The 27,605-nt window shown below is 48.2% G+C and overlaps 1 protein-coding gene across 1 annotated transcript; it reads right to left on the bottom strand.

The window, feature by feature from the left end:
• Window positions 1-3,334: 3,334 nt before the first annotated feature.
• FAM163A (family with sequence similarity 163 member A) lies at window positions 3,335-8,990 on the bottom strand. Its single transcript, XM_030573878.1, has 3 exons — window positions 8,922-8,990; window positions 6,154-6,268; window positions 3,335-3,740 (listed from the first exon to the last, which is right to left on the bottom strand). Exons 2-3 carry the CDS (start codon window positions 6,244-6,246, stop codon window positions 3,342-3,344), a joined length of 492 nt encoding a protein of 163 aa, XP_030429738.1. The 5' UTR covers window positions 6,247-6,268; window positions 8,922-8,990; the 3' UTR covers window positions 3,335-3,341.
• Between the last annotated feature and the right edge of the window lie 18,615 nt (window positions 8,991-27,605).

Here is a 27,605-nt window from a genome sequence, read left to right as displayed (position 1 = left end):
TGGCTGCCACACCACACTTCCCTTCAAGATCAGGGACAAGATCCCCTTAGAAATAGACTCCACCATAAACCCTTTTCTATGACGAAGCCATTCCACCAGGGGTGCTCCGTCACAGAGCCAGTCCCTGTAGAAACATCCTGCTGAGCTAGGAAGGATTCCTTGGGCACTCACAGCCATAACGGTCCCCTCTTCACCTATAGGAATTTAGAGAGAGACCAGAACGACCTACAAAGCAACCAGAGCCTGGTAGTGTGGGAGGTTGGTCCCTGCCCTCCTCACCACCAAGGAGCTGCTCCTCTTCCCCACCACACTGCTAATATCGTGGCCCTACTCCTGCTGGGTCTGCACCCAGAGCTTCAGGGATGTGACAAAGGAGTACCAGCAAGAGATGGCCAAGCGTTGTACCAAAGCTGGCAGCAGCTAGGCCAGCTGCTGTACCCTCTAGCCACAAGGTCAATTTCAAACAAAAAGTCATTTGACAGTGAAGCATAACCATCCATTTGTATTTCCTGCGCATGTGTGTTCAGGCATGGAAGGGGGGCAGAGCTGTAATGGATGAGAGGGCGTATGTGCCCCAAGATGGCTTCCAGTGCAGCACCGGGTAAAACCTGCCTGGCCCTGATCAAAGAAGAGAAACTGCCCACTTTATAGTTCAAAGTCCTCATTTATTACTGACATTCACTCTGTATTCACAGCTGAGCAACAAAGATGTAGAGCAACAAGTCTGACTTCCCTGTTCCTTCCCTCACCCCTTAGCACGTCTGAAGCTACATTTTGGGCTCCGACTTGAGTTGTGTCTCTCTCACTTTTATACTTATCCACATGTTCCAGCACACGTGCAAAATGTGTTTAGTATTTCATGTGTGATGGGAGTCTTCAGCTGCGGTGTACTACCAACCTCAGATCACTTTGCCTCACTCAGGGCCACATCAGCCTGCTAGAAGCCTACGGGTCACATTTAATGTGTGTACAATGGAGCAAACCACAGCTATCTTCCCTTTTAACAGAGGTGTGACCCACAGAGCCTACAGCCTGTCATATAATGCACCACCTTGATCCCAGCAACCTTCACTGGGAAGAGGTAGCATTGCATGCTAGGGCCTTTAGTCTCCTTGGGCCATCCCTTCATATTTAAGAGGCAGAGCTTTGTGCTTTGTCTAGCCCATGGGCTGCACTTTGACCACCGCAGGTCTTGTGGAGGTTAAGTTCAGGCTGGAGGGCTAGCTAAAGCAGGTACTAGCATATGAAAGGATAGGACTTGCTGAGTTAGACCAAGGAAAACCCTATCAGACTGTATCACCAGGGGAGTTTGCTGGTTGGGATAGGAAGCCAATAGGAGCAATGGGCTATTGAACACTTGGGGTCAGAGGCCTGTATTGCTACTACCGCCCTCCCAACATCAACTGGCTTTTTCTCCCGGGGTTGTTAAGAAGACACTTAAGAGGCAACTGCCATATGAGGGAGAACTGGAGAATATTCTATTTAGGGGTTGCAGTGAGGACAGGATGACTTAAGGGCCACGGAGTATCAGGATGCACAGTCTTTCAGTTTTAAGGTCTTGGTTCAAATACAGACCAGCAGGCGACCAGTGGCCGTTCAATGGTCTACACCAAACAGGTTGGTTCCTGATAGAGAGACACTCACGTCACATGCACCACCATCACGTTTGGCACTAATCTGTTCCCTCACTGGCAGTCTCAGCAGGGACGCCAAAGAGTGAACTTTCCTCTCACCTGCTAATGTGGATCCTGCAGCTCTCAGCAGTGCTGTGTCTCAGCACCACATCATGCCTCAGCTGTGGATAAACAGAGAATATAAAGGCTGTCAGTCAGTCCAGCACCTTTCATGGATTTAGACTATTTCCTCTATCACAACTTATAGTTCTAAATAATTCTGCCTAAATATCATGGCCGTGTGTTAAACATACTCTAGCTATCATCACTAAGAAAATTTGTGTGGCAGCAGGAATTTAGCTTTATAGGTTCATCTGCAACCAATTTGTACTCTCCACCTGCACTCACGGGACCATGTGTTGGGGACCCTGCAGCTGGCTGCCATGGAAGTGGATCAGAATGACAGATGTGCCTTTTTAGTAATTTTTACCTAGTTTGGTATTGGAGTAAAACATAATCTCCATGTCCATTTTGCAGAGAGGTGGACTGGATGGTCTAGCTCACTGGTTGTCAACATGTTTCATGCGGTGACCCCATGTTACCCCAGAAAGTAGGTCTGGGCTTCCAATCTAGCCCCAAAGAAAGGAAAGGCAATCATGAGCCCCCTAAAGACCTGTCTGTCTGTGTGATTCCCCCCACTGGTGGTCATGACCCCAAGGTCACGGTCTAGTAGGTCTTTTCCATCCCTATTGCTACTGTAAGCAGAATCAGTCCTAAACAGACTATTCCTCGGTTTCCCAGAAGATGGCAGTGGGCCTTTCAGGGCTTTGCACACTGCAGAAGATCAAAGCTTTCATTCTTTAATAATGCAATTTTTCTTTTCAATAAAACCTTGCACTTTTTATGCCTCTAAATTAAACCACTCTTAAAAAAGTATGTGAAGATTAAAGTTTTTTTTTTTTTTAGCAGCAGCAGGATCATCATCTGCATTGTTAGCATATGTCAGTAATTTCACTAGTCCCCTTTTCTCCCCCTCATAATTATCTAAAGTAGCCAGGGAGAAGTTATTCTATTTTACAGACACTAGCATTCAATTGCAACTAATGTGATGCGAAGGGAACAAAATGATCAAACTATCTGTTTATTTGCTTCTCTATTAGCTTTCATCAAGAGTGTTAGAACTCCTGGCACACTGGCTGGAGCTTCACCCTTTCTCTCTTCCTCCTTTCTAATGCCGCAGCCATTGCTGGGGCCGACAGCTCCCAGAATGACGTCTTGCTCTCGCTGAATGTGCTCAGTTCATCCATACTGGAGGCCAGTGATATTGCCTTGGAAAGTGACAAGTAGGGTTTGCTTAGTGTAGACACCAAAGACCTCATTAAGGACTCAAGGGAATAAGGAGAGTCACAAGTGTTTTGATAACTAAGTTAGTCTGTCCTGTACATAGCCCTCATTAGACAAGTCCCTTCCGTAGACACAGTGGAATAATAATTACACTTGTGATAGGTTCAGAAATCACCACGTTCAAGTTCTTCATTCAAATGTCCCATGAAAGCTTACAGTGATCTGGACAGATCAACGTCCAGACCACGCTCGGTTTCTGATTTAGCTGTTGATGTTTGTTTGAGGGCTCCTCTCCTTTGCAAGAAACCTCACTGAAATAAATGGAGCCCCCACCCCTCGATGGCTGTCTCATTGGCACACACTGTGAGATAGTGACAATGCTGATTACACGTCTGTACTAATAGCCCTCGGGTTTGGAAAAGTCTCAGGGACGACACCACGGCGGCTCATCGGGTAACTCTGGAGGGTTGCCATTTTGATGGGTGGCCCCGTTTCCTTGTAGCACGCGGGCGTGTAGGTGATCCTCTCACCGCCATTCCGCACCATGTCAGCGGTCCGTATGTAAAAGGGCGAGCCGTACGGGGAACAGGTAGGGCAGTAGTTCCAAGCACCCGGCTGGTTAAATTCATGGGGTGGTGGTGCTGGGCTGCCCTGCCCGTCCACGATGCGAGAGTTGCAGGCATTGCAGGTCGTAAGGTATGAGCGAGTGGGAAGGTCAGGTTCATCCTCCTCCTCCTCCTCCTCCTTTTCCTCAGCAGATTCATCTTTCTTGCAGCAATAATACTATGCACAAGGGAAAGGCTTGGTTAGCAAGAGGATGGCATACTATGCAGATATGCCTGTGCACAAAGGCCCCTAGAGGGTCACACACATAGTCTTGGAAACAGGCTATGTTTGAAGACATTTTTAGGATTCATGGTCATTCTCCCTCCCCTCTCCCCCCATGTTTCTTCATCAATGAAAGTCCTTCAGCAGGGGCAGAAGGATAATGGTCAACTACCGGGAATTTCACATAGAACCATTTGAGAGGAGATGCAAAGAGCTTAAGAACATAAAAAAACAGCCACACTGAGTCAGACCAAAGGTCCATCTCGCCCAGTATCCTGTCTTCCGACAGTGACCAATACTAGGTGCTTCAGAGGAAATGAACAGAACAGGTAATCATCAAGTGATCCATTCCTGTCAACATTCCCAGCTTCTGGCAAACAGGACATCATCCCTGGCTCATCCTGGCTAACAGTCATTGATGGACCTATCCTCCATGAATTTATCTAGTTCTTTTTTGAACCCTGTATAGTCTTGGACTTCACAACAACCTCTGGAAAAGAGTTCCACAGACTGACTGTGCACTGTGTGAAGAAATATTTCCTTTTTTTTTAAACCTGCTGCCTGTTAATTTCATTTGGTGATCCTAGTGCTTGTGCTTGTGCTATGAGGAGGAATAAAAACAGTTCCTTATTTACTTTCTCCACACCAGTCACGATTTTATAGACCTCTTTCATATCCCCCTTAGTCAGCTCTTTTTCAAGCAGAAAAGTCCCAGTCTTCTTAATCTCTCCTCATATGGAAGCCTCTCTAGCCACCTTCACTGCTTCTTCCCTGGGGCAGGATGTGGTAGGAACATGATGCCTCCAGCAGGGGCATCAAAGGGCCTGATACAACTGTCACAGGAGCTCGCCTCACCCGAACACATATCCCCTTTCTCCTCAGCACACCCTCTGCTTTGGGAAGAGATGGCTGCACAGGAGCCAGCTTCAGAGGTTTTACAACAGTGCAGAGACCGCCTCTGCCAAAGGAGGCCTCTGCTGGCCACTTACAGTGAATATTCAGCCACTATGTGCCATGCACATGCATAGGCGGCGCGTTATATACATTTGCAGTGCTCGGGCTCCAGGAATATTCAGGGCCAGGTGCCCTGCTCCAGCAATATTTGGAGCTGGGTCTCTCCCCTGGCCCTGCCTGGATTGGGCCCCGGCCCTTGCGGGTCTCCCCGCTCCCCTGCCGTATCCCTGCCTGGAGCAGGTCCCAGCCCCCGCCTGCCACTCCCCCCCTCACTGGGTCCCTGCCTGACAGAAAGCAGCGTGCGCTTCTCCCCTGCCTGCTCGTGCTGTGGGAGTAGAGCGATTCCCGGCAGAACTGCTGTCTGCTGCCCCAGGGTCCTGGTGCCTGCCCTACACTAATGGCAAGGCTGGCTGCCCTTACCCTGCCCTAGCCTTGAGCCTCTCCCAATGCCCCAAACCCTCATCCCCAGCCAGAGCCCTCATCCCCCCGCACCCTAATCCTCATCCTGAGCCCCCCCCGCAGCATGAACCCCTCATCCTCAGCCCCACAGCCCTCACCCCTGCACCCTACTCCTCAGCCGCAGCCCTGAGCCCCTCCTATCCCCTAACTCCCTCCCAGAGGGTGCACACCCTTCCCCTTCCCACACACTCCTTCCCACCCCAAACTCCCTCCCAGAGCCTGCACCTCTCACCCCTTCCTATGCCCTCACCCCCAGCCCAGAGCCTGCACCCAAACTCCGTCCCAAAGCCTGCACCCCTCACCCCCTCCTGCACACCCACCCCCAGCCCCAGCCCAGAGCCTGCACCCAAACTTCATCCCAAAGCCTGCACCCTAATCCCCAGCCCAGGGTCTGCACCCCAGACCTCCTCCCCCAAGCCCCCTCCCAGAGCCTTAGGCAGGTGGGGGCGGAGTTGGGGGGGTGGGCTCTGGGCACCACCAAAATTTCTACAAACTTGCCACCCATGTGCACATGGTGCAAAGTAGCGCAAGTGGAACTGAAAAATCTAGTCCAGAAAATTTGAGGCAGCCTAGCCTGGGCATGGTAGGGAACTCTGCCTCTACCCTGAGCACATAGCACTAAGTTCACTTCAATTATAAAAAGGGTTATTTCACTAATCTTAGGGAAAAAACCCCAGTGGTTTACTTTACACAGGAGTAACTGTGAAACCAGCCAACCCCTCCAATTAATTTGTGAGCTCTTCAAACCCTCAACCCCCAGGATTTGCATCTAGCACCAGGAAAAAAGGAAAAGAAATTAAGCCTTCACTTTGTGGCGCTCCCTGGGAAAGGGGGAACATAGCAAAGATTAACAATCACAACACCCGGTGTCCTGCACAGCATTCCTGAAACTCACCTGCATTGTCTAGGTAAGTGCAAAGCACAGGTACCGCACCCCAGAAGTGTAGTTACATACCTGTAGCCTACAGTAACAGAGCACTGCAATAATACACAATAGGATCACGGTTGCTAGTATTCCGCCGGTGATAACAACAGTTCCTGCTGTCATCCGACCGATTCTCCATCAAACTCTGCAAGGCAGTGCAAGAAAGGGAATGGGTTAAATTCAAGGGAGCTAAGAACAGTGGTCAGCTACTGTGGTTCCAGTTAGGGGATCTGATTCTGCTACTGCTGCATCCGTGCAACCACCACTGACTTTACATGGGGGTAGCTCAGTGGCTGCAGAATCAATCCCAGAGAGTTCTCTGTGCATGTGGGAGAATGAATGGCATTAGTTAAAGAAACCGCTGAAAAACAGAAGGGTGGAGAGCACTGTGACCAATTAAATGCACCTCTCCAGGACTAGGCAAGGAGGGTAGCAGTAGGCCCTTCTCTTGTACCTTGTATACATAACCCTTTTCACACAGGTGTCTCCAAGTGCTTAAGGAACACTAATTAACCCTTGCAGCCCACTGCCCCGTGATCTAGCTCAGGGAACTGAGCTGGAAGGATTTGCCCAAGGGCACTCAGCAAGTCAAGGCTCCATCCTCCCAACATAGCCACTAGGTGGCAGTAATTCAACAGCACACAAGCTGGGACACTGTAGTTAAGCTTGGAAGGAGTAGATTTTGGCTGATGCTCTGACAGCTACATAGGCAGATCTTCCATATACCCAGAAGAGGGCAGACTCAAGCTACTACCTGCTGCCTCCAGTTGGTCAGCAAGTTTCCAGCTGAAAAATACAGGGCTGACCCTTAAGAAGCAGGTCCCTGTGCAGTGTGACCAGTCTCGTCCAACTGCAGGTGGCTCTGGACCAGAGGCTACTTCTGAAGCTCAACTGCATGAAGAATTTTTGACAAGGACTAAGGACAAAGATCCCTCCAAACTGAGCTTGAATTGTGAACTGAGGAGCATGAAGCCAGATTCAAACCCAGATCTCCAGCAGGGAAAGTCTAAAGGTACAGCCTGACTTGGTCACAGAGCCTTTGCAAACCCAAACTCCAGAGCACAGCAGGCTCCAAGGCATCAGCAGGTCCGGGGGAAACCCTTAACCTCTCTGCAACAGTCCAGCACCATCTAGCATTAAAAGTGCTGTAGAGAAGGGAAGTCAGCGCAAAGAGGGCATGAAGTGAGTGACAGGGCTGAAAGAGTTAACAGAGGGTACTTATGTTCACTGAAGGGTGCGTTGGACCTGCAAGGGATGGGGAGGAAGAGAGATTAGACCGTTTGTTCATTATGCAATATTTCTGACCAGCCACCAGGGGGCAGTGATTCAAACCTGGATAGGCAGGTGTTGGGCATTTTGGGCCTGATTTCTAGAGGTGCTGAGCACCAACTCCTCCAGTTGATGTCAGTGGTAACTGAAGGTGCTAAGCACCTCTGAGAATCAGGGCCCTCACTGGCTTAATCCCACTACTGGGTCTAAGAATGAATGGTCAGTGATTGTGCTATGCTGCAGAGTCCAGGGACCCAAGATCTAGGAGAGTTGAGCTGTGCACATTGCATAACATTTACTCTGCAGTAATTCGCCAGGGCAAAAAAAACCCATGGCTGTTTCCTGCAATTCCATTGCCCATCAGATCACTCTGCGATGGCCACTCGCTCTGGTTCTCCACGTAGGCTCCCCCCTACACCTCAGTGCGGGCAAGACTGGGCAGCTGCCAGGGCTGCTGAAAGCCTGATGGCTTGGGGAGAGGATTCCCCTTCCTTCTTCTCCATGGGAACTCCCCCCATCCTCCTTTGGCCTATCTGGGCTTCACGCAAGGGCCAGGATTTGGCTCAGCACACGCGAGCAGTGCACTTTTCAGTACATTGCTGGGCACACGATGCAAGTGCGGACAGCCCTGTCCCAGTGGGTCTGGCAGTGCCCGCCCCTCCCTCAGCCCAGCCATGCAGCCTGGTGCACAAAGCTCCCAAGGCACTAGTGAACGGCACTGCTGCTCAGTCTGTCTCACTGCCACTCTCGCACGATGGCTGCCCTGGTGCAACTGACAGTGCTGCAGCCCCTGGCTCTCTAAGTGCCTCAGCAGGTCAGATGAATTCAGCCAAGCAGCACCTCCAGGATGCAGGTATTGATACCCCCGTTGTACCGAAGTGGGACAGGCTCAGAGTCACACACAGCGAGTCAGCAGCAGAGACAGTTCCCCTGCCCACTAGCTGCTTTGCCACTTTTGTCATATTTTAATGGGAAGCACAGAGAAGTGGATGTTTTTCAAAGCCCAACCACCCCAAGGAAATCAGCAAGGCATGAACTGCTGAGTGGCATCTCGGAGCCAAACGTACCCCTACACTGCATGTGAATGGCTCTACTGAAGTCAGCAGGGGCCCTGGGCACAGAATGGGGCTTTCAACATTGTTGTTAGGGGCATTTGGCCTCCAGGCTTACAAAAAAAAGTTACCTTCTCTCCTCCTGGACCCCTGAGAGAGCAACCTTTGAAGAACATGGTGGCTATCATGAGATTGCAAATAATTCAGTGTTGCTTCTGGGGGGAATGCATAGCTTTGTTAAGTATTATGTAGTCTTACAATCTTTACAACTGATTGCACTGCATGCTATTGGATAGCCTCAAAGCTGGCCCACACAAACCGTTTATGTATTATTGTTACAGCAGCACTTAGGGGTCAGTGCACGAGGAGCAAGTCTTCTCTTCACCACAGGGCTCAGATGGGCCTTTTCTCAGCACCTACCCAGATGTTTAACCTTGAACAAGTGGGTTGTCATGGGTAGCTTAGCTGGACACTTACACTGAAAATGGCTGAAATGGTGCCACAGTCACATGCGCCTGAGAGGAGACGACTGGAGCAGGAAGTTCCACATGGACACACGTGGGTTGTCCCTGAGGGGGAGAAATCAGAGAGGAAAACAACATAGGAAGCAGTACACAGTCGTTTACTTATATTACAGCAGCACCTGTCAACCACACATGCGATCAGGACTCCACTGTGCAAGGCCCCGTACATATGTACGTACACACAGAAAGAGACAGTGCCTGCCCTGCAGAGCTTACCATCTGACTAAACAAGATGGACACAGGGTGAGAGAGGAGACAGCGAGGTGAAGTGACTTGCTCAGGATCACACATCAGTCATGTGTCAGAGCTAGGAACAGAGCCCAGGCCCCCAGAGTCCTAGTCCTTAGACCCCATCTCTCTGAGGAACTTTGAGTAGTTCCCATTATAATGCTGTTCCCAGCCTCTGCTGGAACATAGGATTTGCCTTACCTGTCTCCTAAAGTGACCCGGTCCTTGCTGCTTCAAAGGGAGGACAGAAAACCCACTCACTGCAAGGCCCTTGGCCAATGGACCCAGTTTCCAGGCAGCCTGTCCACCTGAGACATCCCTGCTCGGTGTCTGTCAGTTTCACTTTTCCCCAGGGCAGCACCGATTCCCTAACTTGGGAAAACACTAGCTGCAGCTGGTGTGATCACATTTAATTAACGATCCCCATCTCCCTTTGAGTCACAGCCCCCTCAGGCGTATGCTCGTTGGGAGGGACCTGTGCCCCAGCCCATTTCTAGCCAATCCAATCTAATTAAGCCCTCAAGAGATTGATCAATTTCATGAGTTAATTAAGCAAGGTGGCAGCCCGGATAAGAAAAGTGTCTAATTGGCCCCTTAACTCACTCACTGCTAAGCAGCGCATGGATATGGACCAGAATCAACCAGGCCCTTCCAGGTTCTCCACAGTGCTAGGAGAGTTGCAGTGCAAAACAAAGGCCTATTTGCCCTTTTAACGCCTCACTCACCATGTCTCTGCATGTCCCACCCCAGTGTAACATGCACACAGGCAACATACTCTGCATCTCAGCAACGGAACTGCAGGGCATGGCCATACGATGATGGTGCCAAGCAGGGGCCTGTTAGCCTGCCACATGCCTGACAGGTTCACGTGGATGGTCCCCCATAAGGCAGATGTTTCACAGCTATAACAATACACACAATGCACAAGGAACTGACCCATACATTGTTTGAACTGAATTGGGGTGGGAAAGGGTGTGTGTGTGAGAGAGAGAGAGAGAGAGAGAGAGAGGGGAAGTACTGTGCCACTCTGGATACTGCTAAATTATCTCTGCCAGGGATGACTCTTCTAAAGAGCCTTTGGTCTTTCCCATTGGATCACACCAAATGGCAGGCATATCCCAGGGGAGGAGATCGCCAGACACTCCTCTGCAAGGAGTTCCCCTGCTCCTCATCTCACCAATGTCTCAGTTCAGACACTCGCCATATAACTTGGGACATGCAGCACTTCAATAAACTGACTGATGGGGGCAAAGTGGAAATTCAGAGAGAGGGACACGAAAAGTTAGGGCAGGGTTGTGAGGATGTGTGGGAATTGATTGGAAGAACCAAGTGTGCATAGCCTGGCTTCACAATGATGGAGGGTAAAGTACTGTATGATACACCAAACCCGTATAAAGTATTCAAGGGCTACAAACAACAAGAATGGTAGGAAGATAGATTAATCCGAGGGGTTTCAGTAACATGGAATCAAGTATCAGGGGGTAGCCACGTTAGTCTGTATCCACAAAAACAACAAGGAGTCCGGTGGCACCCTAAAGACTAACAGATTTATTTGGGCTTGAAACAGGGACTGGGAGTGGCTGGCTCATTACAAAAGCAACTTTGTCTCTCCTGGATTTGACACCTCCTCATCAATTATTGGGAGTGGACTACATCCACCCTGATTGAATTGGCCCTGTCAACACTAGTTCTCCACTTTTAAGGCAACTCCCTTCTCTTCATGTGTCAGCATAATAATGCCTGCATCTGTAATTTTCACTCCATGCATCTGAAGAAGTGGGTTTTTTTACCCATGAAAGCTTATGCCCAAATAAATCTGTTAGTCTTTAAGGTGCCACCGGACTCCTTGTTGTTTTAGTAACATGGAATGAAGTTAAACAAAAAGAACTTTGGGCTCAACTTCAAGAAAATATTCTAACAGGCAGAAATAGCAGACTGTGGAATGGTCTCCAAGGAGCACTGGCGGAATCCCCATTGTTCAGTTATTTAAAAGTGGACTGGTCAAAGCATTGGCAAATATACTGCAGGGAGTAGAACTGCACTCGCCACAGCATGGAAGACAACTGGACATGAATTTTCCAACTAAGTGTTTTTCCACCAGAAAATGCTGATTTGTCTAAACCGAAACTTTTGGCAGGAAAAAGGTGTTGAGGGATGAGGACTGGGCTAGCTGGCTGGGGTGCACTGGCACTGCCGTGCACATGGGTGGAAGCTCGTGTTTTGCTAGCACTGTGCCTGGCTCTAGTCGAGGACAGGCAGTTTCACATGCACAAAAAACTCCCACCACGGTGGAGCCAGATTCTTAAGACAAAATTAAAGCTGATGTTCACTAGAGAGGTGCCAGGCTGTGTACACGGAGCTTTCAGAAAGCCCTCTCCACGGCAAATGGGCTATGGAAGCTGCTCAACAAAATCAAGACCAACAGCTCACTCTCCCACACCCTCTCCTTTGGTTGGGTAGTTCAGCTCTGCCAACGGGGCACATTGTCATGTGCCAGCAGAGCTGGGTGATGGAGCTGTGTTTTGTACATCGCCTGACCTGACACCTGCACCCCAAATGCTTCGCTTGGACAGCCACACCTGAACTGCCTTGTCCAGGAGAGACAAGCGATTCTTCTGGTTGGTGTGGGACATGGGCACAGCCCATACCCTCCTCCTATTACAGAGCACAGAGACCTTGGGTGCAGGAAGCATGACAACATTCTCTGCAGGTGCACACAGGAAATCACACGTTCTAGAGCATATGGTAAACCCCTGCGCTCCTCAGACTCTGGGGTAGGGACTGGGGTCTTCTGCTGGCCCCGCCCAATGTTTGATACCTACTCCAGTGTCCAAACTGCTCTGGGACTCCCACATCAGCAGCACATTATGGTTAGTGGCACGTTGCTGGCACACCCTTGCACCAGCCGGGGGTGAGGGGGGTTGGGTGACACCTCCTCCTGTCCTCCCATTTTACCCATCCCAGCTTCATCACCATCATCGGCTCTGGTGTGCACCCCCTGGGTTACCTTGGCAACCTTGCACCCATGCTTCCCAAGAGCAAAAGAAGTCCCCAGATGAGCTCTTGGTGCACCAGGGGCTGCTCCTGCTGGGAAACCGGACCCCACATATCACACAACTGAGTTCTATTCTTATCCCCCTGCTCTGGGGCAGAGGTGACCTGTGCGTGAGTCATGCTGCTGGAGCAGAGTGATGTCCTTATTAATGGCTTATGTGTGGAATGAGGGGGCAGGCAGTGGTGGCCCTGGTGATAGGGACCCTGGCCTCCCGTGAATAAGCTTCCCTGGTCAGTGATCTGAAGGGAGGAGGAAGACTTTCTGTCTGGTATTAAAAAAAATTAAAAAAAAAAAAAAAAAGTCAGCCCTTACCAGAGTTTACTGCTATGGGGGAGAGAAGCATAGAGAGCAGGAAAGGGGAAAACAGCTACAGCACAGGCCAAATGCAAAGGTGATGGAGGCAGAAGGGAAAAGAGGTGATTCTGGGGGGACTGAAGGAAGGACAGGAAGATTTATCTGTATTGAGCTTAATCATGCTCAGTTTGGTAGTTTAAACAGAGGAAAATTACGGCAGGAAAAGCAAAGCCACAGCTAAGTTGCATAGGCAGCAGGGAGCCAAGTCACACTATTGTGAATTGGGCCGCGTGGACTTTCCCGCTAATAGATCCCCCCCCTTGCCAAGCCCCAGAAAAGCTCTGGGCACGTGGCACGTGCTGCAGATGGAGCAGCAATCCCAGCTGGGCACGTTCACTTTCCATACCAGCCTTGTTCATAGTTTACTTTTTGGCTGTGCAGAGATGACACGGCTGGCTGGCATCAAGGGTACTCCTGGCTTGGGCTGCAGCCAGTGTTTTCATTTCTCCTGCATCACAGAGTGGTTATCCAAATGGCTCTACCCTTCTCCCAACCTGCAGGGAGCAGGCTATTTTGGCTGGAACTAGACCTGGAGAGACTTAGGGGCCATAATGCTCCATGTTCAAACACCTGCTCCATGTTCAGCTCTCAGCCATTCACAGGAGGAAGCAGGCCCTGGGAAGTCAGGAAGCCCTGTTTTAACCCTGCCTTGATCAGTTACTTGCTGAGGGGCCTGGAGCATGTCACAAACTCTCTGCTTCGACCAACACTTTGATGGCCACTTGGTACTTGACAGTTGACTGCATGCCACAGCCACAGGGAACCCCAGATCCACTGTGAAGCTAGAACACAGATCCTCCTGCTCCAAAAGCACAGGACTGTCACTGGAGCAAGAGGGGAATCTTCTTCTGCCAGCAATATAAGGCGTACGACACACAGCTCTGAGTCTATTCAGCAAGGACAGTGTGTGAATGCATATATAAGCTGGACAATGTACTAGAAGACTTCTTTCCCCACCTCACAGGAGCGTGGATGAGTCATTGTTTGTACAGTGCTTCAAGCATAGGAAGCCCCACACAAACAGTAGGTATTTTTAGGAAGACAAAGGATAATCAAGCCCTTCAGCATCTGGTTAAAAATGTGTTGCCATGTGTAACTGTGGCTCCTTTCTGGAATTCCACAGATGGCAGGGACTTCTATTACAGCAGGCAGAAAGGCTTTGACACTTCAAAGTTTTAGCTTTTCACAAAACAGTAATTGATGTTTTTTCACCAGCTCTAGTGTTTTTATTTCAAAAAAGGTTCAGGAAATAGCAGTCAGCCAAACAGCTAAGCAAGAGCCATCGGTCCTAGAAGCACTGGCAACTTCTCACTGTCCTAGAGAATACTAGTCCCTGGATCGTCACAGATTCACTCGTGGCTGGAATCCTATGGTAAAGCATAGGGCCAGCATGCTCTGCACTGGGATGGATTCTACACAGGCAGGGGCGAAGCGTTACATCTGTAAGAACAAAAGGTGAAAAGTAACGAATAGGCCAGGGAAAGAGAGGGAATCAGCTCCTGCGTTAAGGAGAGCATGGCTGTACAGATCCAAGTGTCTCCTGTCTAACACCAGGATGAAGCAGTCCTTGTACTAATGATCCAACCCATGTCTAAGATACAACCGTTCTCCATTCATGTCCCAGCCCGTCCAACTCAGTGTTCTTGTAAGGAAGACAGCAGATGCATATGGAGGTTGACACTTGCTACAGCAGAGGACGTGCATCTGTGCCTGATCTCTGGCCATCCTTGCACTGGAGTGCAGCAAACAGGTGTGCTCTGAAATGCCTCTGCATTAGTACTAACTTTACCTCCGGTTAAATTCAAACCACTCAGCCTCCATCTTTTCCTTGTGCTTCATGTGTCAGGGGAAAATCACTTTAGAGTCAGAGAGATGAGTTCTTGGCTTAGTCACTCTGGTCCAGCTCCACTGGACTCTGAGGTTTCACCAGCACAGCGGAGGAGAAGAATCTGACTGAATATATTTTTCCAAATATAAATAAGGAGCCAAATTCTGTCCTCCACCATACCCGCTCACTGGGCCTCGTTCAGAGCTGGTGTGAGTGGGGACAAGTCCACTGACACAGGTGGCGCTGCATCTGCTTACAGTCAGTCTGAATTTGGTCCATTGACAGGAGCGTGACTCACAGCAGAAGCTGGCCCATTAAGTCTGCGGTCAATTATCTGCCACCTCTGCTTGAATTCACACTCAATTATTTTTCCTTTAGAGCCCTTAGTCTGCGTTTGACAAATTAACAAGAATCGATTCACCTACTAACAGTGCTATGGAATTCATTGTTTGCTGCAAGCTAGGATTCCCTTAGAGTCTCCACTGAGGCCAGCCGCTTATGGCATAGGCTGAACTTCACCGAGCTACAGCATGCAGAACAAAAATCATTGCCATGGCTGGCTTGCTCTCTACCTCTGCTCTGATGCAACCCCCCCGCCTGGTATTGGCAGGCCCATTAATTATTTGCATGACAGCAGTTTGCAAAGGGCCCAACCAAGATCACTGCCCCATTGTGCTAAGCACTGCAAACTGAGTAGGAGACCATTCCTGGCCTGAAGGCCTTACAATGTACTAAAGCAGACAGAGGTGGAGAAAAGTAGTACTATGCCCATCTTACAGATAGGACATTGAGGCACAGAGTGACTTGCCTAATGTCACACAGGGAGTCTAGGGCAGAGGTGGGAGTTGAAGCCAGATCTCTCGAGTCCCAGCCCCAGTGCTGTAACCACTAGACCATCCTTCCCTCTTCATGAAGAACAGCTCAATGCTTGTATAATGCTTCTGGCCAGCACAAGTAGCTCGAGGTGCCTCCGAGTCTATGGTGGGATTCGGCTAGTACAATGCACCATCCCCCAGGAGAACCTCTGGATGCAGACCAAGTTCCACAAGCAAAGCATCCCTTTCAATTCCTGTGTTAGCGTGAGCGCAGGGGAAGGTCCCGGGATGAAGTGGTGCTATGGCAGCCTGCCACAAGTGGTGACATGCAATAAGAACTGAAAAATTGCTGCATTCGTACTATGCAGAGCACACACATGAGAGAGCGAGAGCGCAAGCGCGCGCGCACGGACACGCACACACAGAGGTCAATATCCCTCCTTGCCAGGAGCATATCCCTTGAGTTCTACTGCAAGCCCGGGGCTGGGACCTAGGTGGTGCAGATTGTGTGGTGGCCTTCTGCACAGGGCTGGATTCCCCAGAGCGCGCCATGCATCCCAGCACTGATTACTTAAACTTTCTGTTGGACGCTCCCTGTTCCGTGCACACAGCTGTTAAAAGCTCCAGAAGCACAGTGACAAACCAAGCATTGCTAAGTAGCTAGAATGAGCCAGGCTGTAAACAGCACTTAAAACAATGCTGCAGGCCAACTCTTCCCGACTGCCAGAGAGCCCAGAGAGCTCTGCTGTTGAGACACAGCACACTGAGCGTGGATTCACTTAGGGCAATTTGCCTAGTATGCACTCCTCAGAAGCACTAGAAATCTACAGTTCTGATTCATCAGACTGGCACAGTGCTACCTTGCTTGGGTGTTCCACTGTGGGGCAACAGCACGAGCTTGTGCCCAGGACTCCATAGGGCTGGGCCAGTGGAGGTTACTCACTAACATTCTCAAGATGCCCTGGCCACTTTCCCCTCTCCCTCACTCCCATCTAGTGCAGCCTTCTTACAGGGTTGCACTGACCGGCTCTGAGCCGCTCACAGGAGGACGTGACAGCCTGCGCTGCCCCCCAGGCAGACTTTCCTCTGCCGGGGACCCTGTGCCCTAGGACACACTGGCACAAGCTGGCACATCCCAGAGCTGAATAAACTGCTGCTTATTCATCAGAAGTGGTTTTCACCTGGCAGACACTCTCCATTGCTGGTGAAGTAGGGGCAGCAACAACCCAAACCTCTTCACCGCTTTATTCAGTGCTGTGGATCACTTTGATGGGAGCATTTCATGCTACAGCAGAGGAGACTAGATGCATCAGCCAAATTCTGCTCTGCATTCCACTGGTACATGGCTGGAATAATTCCATTGGCTTCTACTGATGGATTCTGGACTTACACTAGTGTAAAAATCTATCCCAGGTACTTCTCTGGCCCCCCATCACCACAGCCCCTGAGCACCTCCCAGTCTGTAATGTGGTGATCCTCACAACACCCCTGGGAGGCAGGGTGGTGCTGTTATCCCATTGTACAGAGGTGCAACTGAGATTAAGTGACTTGCCCAAGGAAGTTTGTGGTGGAGCAGACTCTCCCGAGTCCGAGGCTAACCCAGTAACCACTGACCTTAAAAGGGAACTGCCCCAATTACATCCCTTTTCAATTGGGATTTTTTTCCCAGAATGCACTGGAATGCTAGCCTATGTTTTGGTCACACATGGAACCTCCATATTATTTGAAAGGGATGTGGCCAAGCATCTTAGATCCAAGCAAAGCCTGAAATGATGGAGCACTGAATTGGACTCTAGTCCTTTAAAAGTCAGTGTTAATGCACTGAAGATGTTGTTAGTAACACAGGTTAAGACTTCTAGGATAGCTAATTCTTGGCAGTGTCTCTTTACAGTTTTTTTTTTTAAATAAATAAGAATACCAGAGTGCAGAAGACAAGAAAAAAATGTTTCCTTTTGACTCAGTTAGAAAATGGAGGTGACTCCCCCGCTACAATTTAAAATAGACAAATGGATTTCCTGCCAATCCACTGTTCGCCTGAGACACCATGTACTAAAAGGCATCCCCAAGTGAATTGATTTATTTGTTTATTAAAAGATACTCTCGGAGCTTCTGAACCAAGGAGTTTGTAATGGAAATGCGGTCAGGCCAGAGCACCATAAATGGGGCTGCTCTCAGAAAACAAAAGAAGCCTCAGCAGGGATAAGAATGCTCTGTTTTTATTTTCGTCTCTGCTCACAGAGATGCTCCCCTCGCTCCTTGAGCTGGCCACTGGGATGGAAACAAAGGGACAGATCCCCAGCTACAGGATAACTCCACTGACTTCTGGAGTTACACCAATTTGAGCTAGGATCCAGCCCTTTAAAACCTCCAAGAAAAATAAAGCATTTACTAGTGGGTTTGGGGGCTCAGTTCACATCCCTTCCTCTCTGTGATGTTCAAGCCATGGAGGAGACACTTAAAGTGCCCTTTTGGATGGGGGTTTCATCCCCTGGCCCTTCTTTGCTGCTTTTCTAACTCAGACGTCTCCACCGAGGGTTGTGATTTTCACCGTGAAGGATTTCAAAGTGCCTTGCACACTTACAACATATCTACAAACTCCAGGGCAAAATCCTAACCTGACACTGCACTGAAGCCAATGAGTTAAACCAGGTGCAAACTAGCACAGAACCTTGGTTAACGACCGACTGAATTACTTCACCCACCACGTGTTACACCACCAACTTTGCTAATGGGCATGCTGCCACACTTGTGCACGGGCTATTGCATTTAAGCTGAATGCACTGCGCATCCAGGCTCAGATTTTCAAATCCACGTAACAGGAATAGAGCATCTGTATTCCTTAAAGTTAATAAGAACTGAGTGTCCAAATCCCCTATGCAGGTTTGAAAATCTCAGCCCTATTTTCTGACATATTTTCTTTTCACCATTTATACGGTTTGTTGACATCTTGCACTTCAGTCAGCTCGGCTGGTTGGTTTTAGAATTCATCATTTTCTGGTTCCTATTTTTAATGCAAGGCTGTTACTTTAGCAGTTCCAGCACTACAAGGGGGTTGTCTTCTGTGTCCTGCACTGGCCAAGTGAAGAGATCCAGCATTTAGGTCACATCTTGTGCAGGTTCAGAACAGTTTTCACACCATGAAGATGATTGTCCCTTGGCGGTTTGCCATTGGATCAGTATGCGACAATTACATCATGGAAGGAAGGAAGGAGGAGGAAACAAATGGGAGGTGGACTGAGTGGCTTTGCATGGGACTAGAGATGGCATGAACAAACCTTTGAATTGAACATTACCTGACCGATACTGAAGAAATAAATATTCAAATGGTTGCATAGTTCTCAATGTTCAAAATTAATATTCAGCTTGACCATCCCTGGTAACCTGGCAGGGTTCTAGTATAGTCGAATCCAAAACATTCAAAAATCATGAATCAAGCATCCCAAAATCATGAGATTAAAATAAATAAAATAAATAGGATTTCCCCTCCCCCACCCCTTTGCCTTGTGGATAGGCTTGGAGTGGTTTTTCGTGCTTTTTCTCTGCAAGAAAAAATTTACCTTTTTCATCATGAAAGCCAAGAGTCTCCTTTAGTCACATGACTCCAGGAGCCAGTGTTTGAAGAAAAAACAAATATTGCAAGACCTGCAATAAAATTAGGAGAGATGGCAACACTAGGATTCTAAAATCCAGGGCAGAATCTGGGGAGCCGATGATTTCCAGTTCAGTAGGAGCTAACAGAGCTAGGCAACTGGGCAACAGTAGCAGATGAAATTCAGTCAAGACAAGTACAAGGTAATGTATGCTGGAATTAACTATTTGAATTACTCATACTCATAATTAACTGTAACCACTCAGGAAAGATCTAGGTGTCACTTCAACAGGTCAAAGACAACATCTGCTCAGTGGACAGCAGCATCAAACAAGCAAGCCTGAGCTGTATAGGGAGAGGAAGAGAACAATACTGAATACAGACTTGAAGGTGGCAATTTTGCAACAAAAAAACTTCAAAAAACAGACTCCAAAGAGACTGCTGAACTCGAATTAATATGCAAATTAGATACAATTAACTTAGGTTTAAACAGAGATTAGGAATGGTTGGATCATTACACTAATTGAATCTATTTCCCTATGTTAAGTTCTCCTCACACCTTCTATGGGTCATCTCAATTATCATTATTTCAAAAGTTTTGTTTCCTCCTGCTGATGATAGCTCATCTCAGTTGATTGGACTCTTCCTGTTGGTATGCGTACTTCCACCTTTTCATGTTCTCGGTATCTATAAATATCTCCTGTCTGTGTGTTCCACTCTATTCATCCAAAGAAGTTAGCTGTAGCCCATGAAAGCTTATGCTGAAATAAATTTGTTAGTCTCTAAAATGCCACAAGTACTCCTGTTCTTAATACTGAAAATGTCACTATTGAAATCAGTGGCACGTCTTTCCCCCAAATACTGTGCTGAACCCCCGTCATTCCATCTTTAAAAGGGTAAAGCAGAAATGGAAAAGGTTGGTCCAGAACAGCCAACAAGATTTGATTAGTGGCCCAGGAAGATTTCCTTATGGACTATTGGCCTAATCCGACATGAAAATTCCTATGATCTTCCAAACTCTTTGGAGCTCAGCAAGTTACACATTACTGTTGGGGGGCTCTCAAAAAGCACAGACCTCAATTTTTGATAAACACCTGAGAGTTCAGCTGCTGATCAGAACCTTAGCTGAACTATCCACATGCTTTTAAACTGAAAACATCTGGAAATGCTACAAGCACAATCTATTAGTCCTTTGCCATATCCACTGCCTGCCCCTGGATAGAAATGATAGTAGCTGACTAAGTGAACCTAATAGGCATGGGGGGTAAACAATCTGAACTTCGTCAAGCGGACAGAAGAGGTTCTGTTGAATTTGGGGATGGGTTTTGTTCTCCTCCGCCCTTTGTTAGGATCCTTCAGTCCCTGTCTCTTTCTTTGCGGTTGATTGGAAAAGGTTGATTCTGGAGAGATGGGCAGGACTTCAGCTCAGCATTCATGTTCTGCAGAAGCAGGAGACAGGGTGCACGACAAAATTCCCACTCCGCTCTAGCAGCCACCCTGCTGTGTTTAACCACACTGGAAAGCCACATTATGTTAGCAAATCTGTTCTCCAACCACTCACTCAGATGCCAAATACAAGAAACCCTGAAGGCGCCTCCCTAGCTGGCAGAAAATCAGGAGGGAGAGATGTAAGCAAGCGAAGGAGATTAATACAAATTACAGTAGCACATTCATTTCCCCAAGGAACTCACAGCTGCTACAGAGGAAAGGAGTTTGCCATCAAACCAGCAGGAAGATGTCTTGCTGAACAGTGCACCAAAGGAGGCCTGGAATATGCTGCGCTGATCTGTCTAGACAGCCACACATTGCTCTCAGGGAATACAGATCTCGTTAATTAACTGTCTTTTTAGAGATGATTTTTGAGAGAACAAAATAGACTCCGAAGGATCCGGCCGTTCACACAAGTGATTGGAAAATTATGGTGAGATGCCAAAATGGAATGGCTGGATGTTAAGTATTGGATTTCTTCCTACAAACAAAAACAAAAAAAAATACTCCACCAAAATCAAACCAATACCTTCCTAGCCCAACGGACCAATATTTCCGTCATCCAGTCAACACACCCAACCCAGAGAAGGGCTAAGAACTCAGACTGACACAAGGCTCCCGTGTTTTTATACCTGAGCTGTGCCTTCCACATATGAAGAGATGGGGGCAAAACAGCTTTCTATTAAGTTATCAAAGCCCACTGGGCTTTGTTAATATGGGAGGGCTACTGACAGTGGCTGGAAGAAGGCAGAGTTTGACCTCTGGTGACCTCCTTTGAGTGAGCCATGAATTATGAGGCAGGGAACTGTTTGCATCCAGAAAACTTCATTTCCTGGGCGCAGTGATTTGATTTAGAGCTATAAGAGCAGTCTGCAATTATCCAGAGGGTTAGACCAAGCAGACGGGCTGCGAGAATTACATGGGGGTGGGGGGACAGAGGGGGAACAGCTTTCCAGGCCATCCCTAATATCCTGGAAAGAGAGACAATGTTCTCGCACCACAAACAAGGTGTGGAGGGCACAGAAGCCAGGGGGTGCTCTGGTGTCTTGGCACTGCGTTGAACCAGGGGAGGGGAGATGACTGGGCCCAAATCAAAGCAGCTGGGACTTGATCCAACTCAACAGGAATCCTTGAGCAAGTGTTACACTCTGTATCTCGGGAGCTTACCCTACACCCCCATGCTCATCCTTATAATATGATTGTATAATATCCAATGCAAAGTTTGTCATGTCGGGTGTCTTCAGAAGGCTCATGATGCCCTGAACATTGTTGTTATAGTAACGTTATAGGGTGTAATTTCATGTATATAGTTACAAGACTGAAAATGTGTCCTCATGGCTTAAAACAAGCCCAGGCAAAACTTTCCAAGAGTAGAGGGTCAGTTCACAGCTCATCAGGCCAACATGTATGGGACAAACTCAGCCCAGCCTCACAGGAACAAAGGACACTGGCCTAGGCAGCAACAAAGAATCTGTTGGACTCTCAAGTGAGTCACCCCCCTTCCCTTGGTCAGTTTGGGACTACAATGAGGTAATGCTCACCAGACTCTGAAAGGGGGCGGGGGGTGAGGTGGCAAAACCAAGAGGGAAGAAATGACATGATAAAAGGTGGAGACATTTGCAATGTTCTCTTTCTCTTCCACCTCCATCTACAGACACCACCACCAAGTGACTGAAAGGCTGATCAAAGGGGAGAACCTGACTGAAGAGCAACCAGCCAGCCTGTGGTGAGAAGCATCTAGAGTTTGTAAGGACACTGAAAGTGTTAAGATCTGCTTAGAATACATTTTGCTTTTATTTCATTTGATGAAATCTGACTTCTTGTGCTTTGATTTATAATCACTTTAAAAAAAATCTGTATTTTGTAATTAATAAAATGTGTTTATTCTATCTGAGGCAGTGCGTTTGGTTTGAAGCATGTCAGAGAATCCCCTTGGGATAACAAGCCTGGTACATATTCATTTCTTTGTTAAATTGACGACCTCATATAAGCTTGCAGTGTCCAGCAGGCATAACTGGACACTGCAAGACAGAGGTTCCAAGGGTTGCGTCTGGGACCGGAGATATTGTCTAGTGTCATTTGGTTGCACAATCCAAGTGGGGGCTGGTCAGAAGTGCTCACTCTCATAACTGGGAGCAGCTTACATGCTGGAGGCTGTGGATGAACAGCCCAGGAGTGGGAGTTCTCACAGCAGAGCAGGGTAAGGCTGGCTCCCAGAGTGGAGGACTGGAGTGACCCAGCAGATCACTGGTTCAGATAACACCTGGGGGACCGTCACAGCAAGACTTTGGTTCAATGAGCTACTGACCCGAGAGTTTTGGATTGGAAGAATTCCAGCTACTCTCATCCTCTTGAGCCCTGTTATGTTAGCAACATCTCAGTGGCCTCAGCACCCTGACTGGTGGGCTCAGCCCACCTCCTGGAGGACAGGTGTCCAGGACCCCAAACTCATAGCTCCCAAAAATCAGCTCCCTTGTTGGCAGCCACTGAAGGGAGGCAGAGGCCAGAGCAGGCCATAGAAACGGCAAGCCCCTCAGACTCCTAGAGGCTGCCCTCAAGCCAAAGCAGAGGCACACTGGCAAGGGGGTGTGGAAGACTCACTCTTGCTCAGCTGCATCCCAAGCTGCATCTCTTCTGTGGATTGTGGGCTCAGCCATGAGGCCATCGGCTGGGTTTTGCAACTGATGTTAATGGGTGTCAGATTTGGCCCCAAGAGCAGCCCCATGTGTCCAGGGCTGACACAGACTAGCACTTTTCACCAGCTTTTCACAAAGGCTCTGACCCAGAAAACCATCTAATTACAGGCATGAAGTTAAATGTGCTTTGCTGAGTTAGCGCATCAATTCATAAGAACGGCCATACTGGGTCAGACCAAAGGTCCATCTAGCCCAGTATCCTGTCTTCCGACAGTGGCCAATGCCAGGTGCCCCAGAAAGAGTGAACAGAACAGGTAATCATCAAGTGATCCATCCCCTGTTGCCCATTCCCAGCTTCTGGCAAACAGAGACTAGGGACCCCCCCGCCCATCCTGGCTAATGGCCATTGATGGACCTTTTTCCTATTTTCCTTTTTGACACAGCTGTATTTTAAAAAAGAAAGTTTTATCCCTTCTCATCAGAAGTCATGCCTTCTGGGAAGGATGAGTACAGAAATTCATTGCCTGCTCCCTGAAACAAATGCATTACAATCTAAACATTTAATATATCACTTGGCCTTGTAAAAACAGACTAGAACATCTTCGCTACTCTCTAGCTGTGCTAACGCATACACGCACTGTTGTAGAATTACACAAGTCATTCTAGATTCTTTTAAGAGTTCCAAGGGAAAAAAGGGTGTGCAAGACAAAAGATTGATCCTCTGCAGTTGTAGCTCTCAAAAAGTTCCAAGGGCTCCAGTGAAGACAGCCTTCCCAAAGGGCATGGGACTGCCCCAATTACCATGGCTTGTCCAGCAACGAGATTAAAAAGACAACGCTTTTTCAGGTTGTGTGTGCTCATGTCACCTGCAACACTATGGCTGGCTGGGATGTACAAACAGGATGATAATGCTGGGGGAGGGGTGGGAAGACAGTGAAGCAGGAGTACAGCCATGAACCCAGGAATCTCTGTGTAAAAAAAACAAAAAACTCTGGCCTGCATTATTTAAGCACGTGGGACTACAAGATCATAATGGTTCCCTTCTGATCTTGAAATCTATACTCTTACATAATCAGTTTTGAATCAGAAGCACTTTCTAGAACTACCTACAACATTTCAGATGTCCCAAGCTGGGCCATAGGGGCCCTTTACGATTCTGCCCTTCTGTGGGTGTAATGACAAAACTCTGAAGAAAAGAAATGAAATTCAAGAAAAAGGCCCCAGAGATGGACCAAACAGGGTTAAGAGAATGGATCTTCAGGGACTGGACAGGCATTGGCCACTTGCAGCTGTTCTAGAAGGATGGCTGGCTCTCTCCCACATTCCCAGAAAACACCTGGTCTGCAGCATTTGGCTGTCATGGTGTAACCCATGTGCCTAATAGGGAGATCTCTTTAAGAGACCAGTTGGGGGGGAGGTAGGAGTGAGTTGTGCCTGTTGCTAGGCAGATTAAGCACTCCACATCTAGAAGCTTCTGGAGTTGGGCGTGGTAGGTCCAGTGAACCCAAGCAAGCCCATTAGATCACAGAGCTGACACCTGGCCCCCTTCTAAAAACTAGCTCATTTGCCATTGACTTACTGACCCAGGTGCAGTAAGACAGGATGGGCCAGATCATGCTCCCCTTACCCACCAATTCCTGCTGACGATAGCGGGAGCTCTCCTGAGAGCACTTTGTCTCCAATTTTGTTCTTGCTGGGTGGCGGCACTCAAGAGACGCTATTGATGCGATGGATGAATTGGCCCATGGTTCTAACGAGTGGGCTGGATGTAAGGAATGAGCAGAGTTCACATTTCCTACTGGGGGTGCCTGTAGCTAGACACACTGACAAGGCAGCAAGGGGAAGTTCTGCTTAGCTGTGTGTGCCCAGAGATGCCCAGTGCCTTCCAGCAGCACTGAGAGTCGTGTCACATGTATTCCAGAAGAGAAAAATTGAGACCCCAGTCACATTCTGGTGCAAACAGATGCAACCATGGCGGGGGGGCAGGGGAAAGAGGGGGCTTCCACAGTTTAACTTAGGGCTCTCACATGGTTTGTGGTCCTCACTGGACTGCAGAAACAGTCACTTCTGCTGCCAAACGCCCACCCGCACCCTCGTTTCAGAAAGGGGAAATACTTCCAAACACTAGATATTGAAGAACAGCCCTTGACCTACAAACTGATCGTTGCTTTAGAACTCTACTACTTTGCACTTGGCTTGCTAAGGAAAGAGAGGTAACTTAACGTGTCCTTCAATTCAGCTAGTATGTAGGTCAATAAATATACAGTATAGATGCATTTGGGATGCCCTCTTTTGATTTGAGATAAGGTATCTGGGGCAAAACATTTGACTCGAACAGAGACTTTTGGATCAAGAGAAAGCCCTTTAGTACAGAGGATTATGCTTTGTTAAAACTCTGAGAGGGAAAAAAACTACTTAGCCTCGCATTGCTTTAGTTCCAGCGATTAAAGACAGAGGCCATGGCAACACTGGCGCTTTACAGCGCTGCAACTTTCGCGCTCAGGGGTGTGAAAAAAACACACCCCTGAGCGCTGCAAGACACAGCGCTGTAAAGCCTCAGTGTAAACAGTGCCTCCCAGTGCTGCAAGCTAGACCAATAGAGGATGTGGAGTACATGCAGCGCTGGGAGAGCTCTCTTTGAAGTTTCAAGTGTAGCTCTACCCAGACACATCCTCTAAGGAGAAGAGACTGATTGCATTGCTGAACAAACAATACACACACAGAGATCGATGCCTTGGCTTGTTTGCTCTGCCAGTCAATCTTAACTAAAGTGTTAATTTGATGTGTACCTAACCTTGCAGCAGGTCCCTCTGTCTTTGAGATCAGTGTAAATGGAAGAAATTGAACTGATTTTATTTATTTTGATCCAGTGAAAGTTCTCCTTTGCACATCCAGACCCGTTCAAGCCATCAACCTCAATGCACTTGGCAAAGGTGGGTAGCATCCTTGTCCCCATTGTACAGATAGGGAAACTGAGGCAGAGAGAGTTAAGGGATTTGATTGATGGTCACAGACTAAACTAGTGGCAAGAAGAGACCAAGGGCCAAATTCTGCACACTGCTCCAGCTGCAGAAAAGCCAGCTCAACAGGGTACCTGGGGATTCCTCTTGCATAAGGGAAATCTCCCTGTGGTCTAGAGAGCCAAAAGTAGCAGCAGTATGTTATCACCTACCCTGGCATCAGGAGTGTGGTCAGCTATTCCTAGAGGCTGGAAAAGCCCCCTTGAAGCCGTCAGTAGGCAGGTATAAAATCAAAGCAGCCTTCACGCTGCTCTAATTGATGACAGAGATTAGACTGGTGCCTGGTCAGCCCTAGAATCTAGCAGCCACAAACATACAGTCACCTTTCCCCTCCCACTTCACCTCATCAGCTGGGCCAGCCTGATCTTATGACAAGTAGTCAGGCACTTTTTTGCAAAAGAAAGGATGTTCTGGTCCAATTCCAAGTGGAGCAGTGACCTTGTCCCTTTTATTTCAACTATACAGTATTAGTCTTTTAAAAATTCCTGTCAAACTGTTGTCACATTACTGGGGGCTGTTCAGCTGCTGCTGCTTCCACACCAGAGGTGGTTTCAGTTCAAGAGCAGGTGAAAGGGTCTTTTAGAAAGTAAGATGCAATACAGATAGAAGCAGTGATTCAAATTACCATTATAGATTGTTAGAAACTTTGGGGCTTGCGCACAGTTACCTGACGTGTCACTGAACTTTCACTGGCTTTCTGGAAGCAATTAGCACGATGATACAGTAGTGTAATGTTTTTCAGGGAGGTGAGGAAGAAGGGAACTGAGGCAGACACATAATCCTTGGTGAAGGATAGGGACTGTGTTAAACTACGTGCAAAGCCACTTGGTGCAGAGATACATTTGCTATAATTGATGCCACGGCTCAATGTGAAATTATGGCCTGAAAAGCAACTCTGTAAATTAAAAACATCTCAATGTTCTATATTTATTCTCCTTCAAGTGACATCCATATCAAATTTGCACAGTTTGCAAGTCGATACAAGCTTTGCCAACAGTCAGCATTGTCAGCACTGCCTTACAACAGTGGTTTGGGGGGAGGGGAAGGAAATCAAGCAGAATTCTTGCTCCTTCACACTCTGCAACACCTACAAACCCTGCAAACCCAGGAGCTAGCCTGATGTGTATTTTAACATCAAACAACCTACTCCTTTCTCCCATCCACCCCCTTTCCCTCACTTTTTATCTGAACAGGGGCCAACCCGAGCTCTTGGGGCTGGGACCAGGTCTTTGCTCATTATTTAAAGCACACCTGTGCTACTATATCCCCAAGTGATGATGCTACCCTGGGCTGCGGTGTTATTGTGGCAATATTCACTCAGTCAGAGAGACAGACACATATACATTATACACACACACACACACTTACTTTAAGGTCAGAAGGGACCATTATGATCGTCTAAGTCTGACCTCCTGCACAATGCAGGCCACAGAATCTCACCCACTCACTCCTGTAACAAATCCCTAACCTATGTCTGAAGTTACTTAAGTCCTCAAATCGTGGTTTAAAGACCTCAAGGTGCAGAGAATCCTCCAGCAAGTGACATGAGCCCTCATTCAGCAAAGCACCTTAATCAAGTCCCTGAGCCCCACCGAAGTCAGTGGGTGTTCGACACCTGTTCTAA

This window comes from Gopherus evgoodei, chromosome 8, assembly GCF_007399415.2.
Source record: "Gopherus evgoodei ecotype Sinaloan lineage chromosome 8, rGopEvg1_v1.p, whole genome shotgun sequence".
Lineage (NCBI taxonomy): Eukaryota > Metazoa > Chordata > Testudines > Testudinidae > Gopherus > Gopherus evgoodei.
This window is presented reverse-complemented; position numbering and strand designations above follow the sequence as displayed.